At 39.7% G+C, this 6272-nt stretch overlaps 1 protein-coding gene across 1 annotated transcript in view; it reads right to left on the bottom strand.

Annotated features, from left to right (window-relative positions):
- Positions 1-2842: 2842 nt before the first annotated feature.
- Positions 2843-6272, bottom strand: part of RPGR (retinitis pigmentosa GTPase regulator) — a 26644-nt gene continuing 23214 nt past the window's right edge. The window contains exons 14-16 of the mRNA XM_009080240.1: positions 4589-6031; positions 3056-4294; positions 2843-2998 (exon numbers count right to left, since the gene is read on the bottom strand). Of these exons, the coding sequence (XP_009078488.1) occupies positions 2843-2998; positions 3056-4294; positions 4589-6031 (2838 nt within the window). The remainder of the gene's footprint in view (positions 2999-3055; positions 4295-4588; positions 6032-6272) is intronic.

Here is a 6272-nt window from a genome sequence, read left to right as displayed (position 1 = left end):
TGAACCACCAAGGATTGAATATATTCAGTACACTGAATGATTACAGGGGAGAGGTAACATTACATGTTTGCACTAATATTTTTTCCCAAGCATTCACCAGTAGCCACTGGTAGATAAAAGATGTTAGACTGGATACACCTTTGGTCTGCGCAATCGTCTGTTGTTTTTTCTCTCTACTGCAGGATTTTTTTTCTTTACTAAAAACTAGTCCAGCAGTATTTCTGCCATGTTGCTTCAGTACTGCACATAAAACTGTTTATATCCTGTAATAAATACCAAGGACCTACTGAATTTCCACAAAACCACAAGTAACAAACTTTATAAACCAGTATGAGTCAAACTAAATAAAATTCCACTCATTACGCTAATGGAGTTCCAAAGTCCCATCAAAGCCCAGAAACGCTGGCACATTGTACAATTTATGGAACAGTTCTGTGGAAAACCCTCAGAAGTGCTGGAGTAATGCTCTGCTTCTCCCCTACCACAGGAATGATCCACAAAACTGCACAAAATCAGCTCTCAGTTCAATGAAATTTCATCCAGACATAACAAAGAAGAGGGGATGCCCATGAGTTGACTTCTTTCTCTCTCACAAAGCTTTGTGCTATCAGCACATGTTAAGAGAGGAACAACAAATGGTCTTCATTTGCCTAAGAATTTAGATCAAAACCTACACACAGTAGAAGAAGATCCATTCCTATGTGGAACTGGAAATTCTCTCACTTTTTTCTCCCTCTCTCTAGGAATACTTTTCATAAGAAATGACAGGTTTTTTTCACAGCACAGTTTTTTTTCCAAAGATGAATTTTAGAATCACAAAAAAGTAGATGCCTTATCCAAGAAACCTAGGTTTAAGGCCTATAAAAATACTTCTCAATATTACTCTACATTTAATCATAGTAACATCCTAATCTTTCCTAAGCAAAATAAAATAACACATCTTAGCTCCACTTAGTTTCCAAGGGAAGTATTTTCACAGCACTTCAGTGATAACGCAGCACTTCTGCAAAATAACCAATGACTCATTGTTAGAGAGCTGTTCCCTTGGGAAGTGCATTTAACTGTTACCATATTGCACTCTACTAGAATATGGAATACTTACCCTTTTCCAAAGACTTACACATGCTGATGTCAAGACAATGTGTTCCAGAGAATTCCAAAGCTTGATACAAATTTCACAGGTACAAAGTACAGTCACTGGACTAACTCTTTGTTGTAGTTAGGCACAGCAAAATGACCAAGGTGATCTTACCTTCAAATGCAGTAGTATATGGAAGGGGGAGTGAGGTGGGAAGGATCTAGCTGGACTAGAATCTACTGGCAAACTACTAATCTACTAAAGCCTTTTTGGAAAATAAAATGCTGGAGATATTGTGTCAAAGATAGTTTAATTGCCAGTATTGTACAAAACAACATAAAAAACATTTCATAATCTCAACAGAAGTATTGATTCCATTAACATTTTTACTGCATGATGTTTATTCATTTTGATTCCTTTCTTCTCCTCTCCTCAGTTTCACATAGGACTTAAATAACTCTCTTGCTAAAGAATGTCAGCATGGAGATCTGTTTACAAAAATTTCCCAGACCACCCATTAGCACAGTATTCAAGTAACAATGCTGTATGATGAGTCCCTATCTCTTCCCTTACCACTTCAACCCCTAATACTTGAAACAGTAATGCAGTATCTTACAAAAATAATTTGCAAGATTCGTTTGTGTGTTTTAAGGAAACTCCAGAAGTACTAACTTTGTCTTTTCCAGAAAGAATTCAGACTTCCTTGCCACTGTCTTTACTATTTCATCTGCCTTCTTGGTTTATGCCTTTTTGGATATCACAGATGTGATTTATTTAGGAGAGAAAAACACAGCTCTCCTCCAATGTGGAGAAGCTTTGGCTCTGATCCTGACAACATACATGGTTCACACAGCAAGAAAATATATTCCCCTCCTTGAGAACCTTAGAGTTAGATGACTAATGTAATGCAGTTTTTTGTAGGCAGATATAGAAGCTTTTGTGCACTGCAGAGTAAAAAAAAGTAAAAAATGTTATACAAGTCTTTATTTTCAAATTCTTAATTGCATCTAATCACCAAATGTGATATTAAAAAACGATCCCTGAAAAGATGCATTCTGATTGTAACATAATTTAGGCCAAATTCTGAGTCTTTTTGCACATAATTGTGTGCTGACACTGAAATAAGAAGCCAACCTTAAGGCCTTTGAAACAGCCCAGGCCACCACTTCCCCAGGCCTGCATTTCCATTTACCTGCCACTACTGACCCATGTAAATTTGGCAACTTGTCCTTTCTTTAATTTCTGCTGAGTATTCAGATATTTCACCAGTGTATGAACAGACAAAAAGCAGGGAGAATGCATATGAACTGCTACCAAAATTTAAAAATGTGTATTTGCTAATTTCTGACACTCCTTTCATATAAGGCACATTAACAAGTAAGCTCTCCTGCAACAAAAATTGATGTATTGCTGATTCAAAGGCAAAGATTACACTGTTACAATGTATAATTCATGTTGTCAGGATGACATTACAGCTTAATTAAGAGGCAAACAGAGATTACTTCCTCAGCAATTACTTAAAGCTGTGTCATATGTGAAAAACACGACTGTGAAAATGACTGGATCAACAAGTGATGATTCCTTTTAGAAAAGCTTCCGAAATCTAAACATTTTCTATGGTCTTTTTCAAGAAATTGGCACTTAAAGACATGCATAATAAGATATTTTGACTACATTAAAGGTTTCTTTTAAGTAATAAAAATCAATCTGCCATAGTTTCAGAGCTTCCTGAATAGGCTTAAAATGCATCTCCAGTAGACTGTGCTACTTGAGTGTTAAATAATGAGGTAGCACATTGTTCCAAAATTGTTCTGAATTACGTAAACCATTTGTTACATGTTGTTTGGACTTTATCTTTTGTTTAGAGCTGTTTGTTAAAGTAGTACTTTCTGTCCTTTCTGGTTTCATGGGTTTGCTTTTCTTTTGTGGAATCTTATTACTGTATTTTGTTCTTTTATCTTTTGCTTTTTCCTCTTCTTCCCCTTCTTCTTCCTCTCCCTCATCCCCTTCTTCCTCCTCCCCTACATTCCCTTCCTCCTCTTCTCCTTCTTCCACCTCTTCCTCTTCTTGTTCTTCCTCACCCTCTTCCTCTTTTTCTTCTTCCCCTTCTTCTCCCTCTTCTTCTTCTACTCCCTCTTCTTCTTCTTCTTCTTCTCCTTCTCCCTCTTCTCCTTCTTCTCCTTCTCCCTCTTCTCCTTCTTCTCCTTCTCCCTCTTCTTCTTCCACTCCTTCTTCTCCCTCTTCTTCTTCTTCCACTCCTCCTTCTCCCTCTTCTTCTTCTTCCACTCCTCCTTCTCCCTCTTCTTCTTCTTCCACTCCTCCTTCTCCCTCTTCTTCTTCTTCCACTCCTCCTTCTCCCTCTTCTTCTTCTTCCACTCCTCCTTCTCCCTCTTCTTCTTCTTCCACTCCTCCTTCTCCCTCTTCTTCTTCTTCCACTCCTCCTTCTCCCTCTTCTTCTTCTTCCACTCCTCCTTCTCCCTCTTCTTCTTCTTCCACTCCTCCTTCTCCCTCTTCTTCTTCTTCCACTCCTCCTTCTCCCTCTTCTTCTTCTTCCACTCCTCCTTCTCCCTCTTCTTCTTCTTCCACTCCTCCTTCTCCCTCTTCTTCTTCTTCCACTCCTCCTTCTCCCTCTTCTTCTTCTTCCACTCCTCCTTCTCCCTCTTCTTCTTCTTCCACTCCTCCTTCTCCCTCTTCTTCTTCTTCCACTCCTCCTTCTCCCTCTTCTTCTTCTTCCACTCCTCCTTCTCCCTCTTCTTCTTCTTCCACTCCTCCTTCTCCCTCTTCTTCTTCTTCCACTCCTCCTTCTCCCTCTTCTTCTTCTTCCACTCCTCCTTCTCCCTCTTCTTCTTCTTCCACTCCTCCTTCTCCCTCTTCTTCTTCTTCCACTCCTCCTTCTCCCTCTTCTTCTTCTTCCACTCCTCCTTCTCCCTCTTCTTCTTCTTCCACTCCTCCTTCTCCCTCTTCTTCTTCTTCCACTCCTCCTTCTCCCTCTTCTTCTTCTTCCACTCCTCCTTCTCCCTCTTCTTCTTCCACTCCTCCTTCTTCAGCATCCCCCTCTTCTTCTACTCCCTCTTCTCCCTCACCTCCCTCTTCTTCAGCTCCCTCTTCTCCCTCATCTTCTCCAACTACCTCTTCTTCTTCCTCCTTTAATCCTTCACCTTCTTCCACTCCTTCTCCCTCTTGTTCAACTTCCTCTTCTTCATTTTCCCCCTCCTCTTCTTCCTTTTCATCTTTTTCCCCCTCCTCCCCTTCTGCTTCTGACTCTTTCTCCTCATCTTCTCTTTCCTCTTCCACCTCATCCTCCTCCTCTTCTCCTTCTTCTTCCACTCCATCCTCCCTCACTTCCTTAGTCCTTGTAATTGCATCTTCCTCTTCCTGTTCTTCTTCAGATAACTCTTCCCTCCCTGCCAATGATTCTCCTAACTCCTCCTCTTCACCCTCTTTGTTTTTTTCATTCCCCCTTTCTTTTTCTTCTTCATCTTCATCTTCTCCTTCTTCTTCTGCCTCTACCTCTTTTTCTTCCTCCCCCTCTCTATCCTTCTCACCTCCTTCCTCACTCTCATCTGTTCCCTCACTTTTAACCTGTTCCTCCTTTTGTTTTTCAGTGCCTTCATCTTTTGCATACTTCTCCATATCCTCCTTTTCTCCCTCACTCAGCATTTCTTCTTCCTCCATCAACCTGCCTTTCTCATCTCCTTGATCTTTGTCATCCTCCTGAATAATCTCTTCAGCCTCTTCTGCATCCTCATTCTCACTGTCTCTTTCAGCCTGTGATTCCTCCTTTTCATTTTCTTCCTCATTATCTTTTTCCTCTTCATCTTCATCTCTTTCGACTGAAACTTCATCTCTATCTTTTTTGACCTCACTCTCTTCTTCTTCCTCCCCTAGTTTACCTTCACTGTCAATTGTTTCATCTAGTTTTTCTTTTTCGCTCTCATCCTTTTCACTGCCTTCACTCTCCTGTTCTTGATCAGATTCTTCCTCATTCTTAATTTCTAACTGCCTGTGTTCATCAGATTTAGCTTCAGAGGTTGTTTCTTCCTCACTCTGGATTTTTATAACAGTCTCTCCAACACATTCTTTGTCATTGTTTGTAGTTTGTATCTCCTCTATCTCACTGTCTACTTTTTCTAAGTCCAAATCTTTCACTTGTTCTACTGTTCTCCTGCCCTTCTGGACATCTCTTCCTTCATAGTAGTGATGGTGGTGCTCTTCTTTTTTCTCAATCTTAAGTACATATTTTTCAAGACCGTTCCCACTTTCCTCACTTGAAGATGATGACATACTTACAGATACTTGTTTCCAAACTTCATCCTTTTTCTTAAACTCCTTCTGCTCTGCACTACTTTCTTCTCCTTTGACACATATACTTTCACATTTATCAGATTTTTCAGCAACACCCTTTATTTTGTTCTGACTTGCTATTGTTTCTTGACTTCCTTGCTTTTTAACAGGACTGTATTTTTGTACAGTTAGTGAATCAGTCTGGGGCTGATCCCCAGATGCAGAAGGAAGTACCTCTATTTTAAGGGATTGCTTAGGTTTAACAGCATTGGACTTGTTATTGGAAGAATTTGCTTTTACAGACAGAATTTGTTTTTCAGTGGGAAGATTATAACTTACATCCTCTTTGAAAAATTCAGGGTTTTCCACATATTCTTTTTCCCTTATCACTAATCTGCTTTTGTCCTCAGTAATCTGCTGAACATCACTTTTCAAAGTACTAACACTTCGTGCAAGCTCAGATTTACTTTTAGTTGTACTCTTTTTGGCCACAGGATTCCCTGCAAAGGCACTAGGCTTTTCTAAATCTTGTCCTGAGGATGCTGAAAGTGAGGTCTGCTTTTGTAAAGAGCCAGAGTCTAATTTTGAGCCCTCCTTCGTGACATCAGAATCCTTGTTTTTCAGCCCACCCTTACCATTGCTTTTCAGTTTCACATTTTTATTGTTCTTCTACTCCACATGAGAAGCAGAAAATTAAAAAGAAAGAAAGAAAGAAAGCATTAAAGACAAATGACAGCAAAAGAAAAAGGTCACAAAAGCATTTGAACAAGAAAAGAAGCAATTTGTGGGAGGGGATTAGCAGGTAGCATAAAATATTTCCCATGCAATGAATGTACAAGTGCACATATCAAGAGAATGTAACATTCTGGGAAAGGCTGATGTCCTACTATGCCTTTCCCACTACCCAAGC

Source organism: Acanthisitta chloris, unplaced genomic scaffold (genome assembly GCF_000695815.1).
Source record: "Acanthisitta chloris isolate BGI_N310 unplaced genomic scaffold, ASM69581v1 scaffold15858, whole genome shotgun sequence".
Classification (NCBI taxonomy): Eukaryota; Metazoa; Chordata; class Aves; order Passeriformes; family Acanthisittidae; genus Acanthisitta; species Acanthisitta chloris.
The sequence above is the reverse complement of the archived record's forward strand: the minus strand, read 5'-3'. Positions and strand labels throughout refer to the sequence as shown.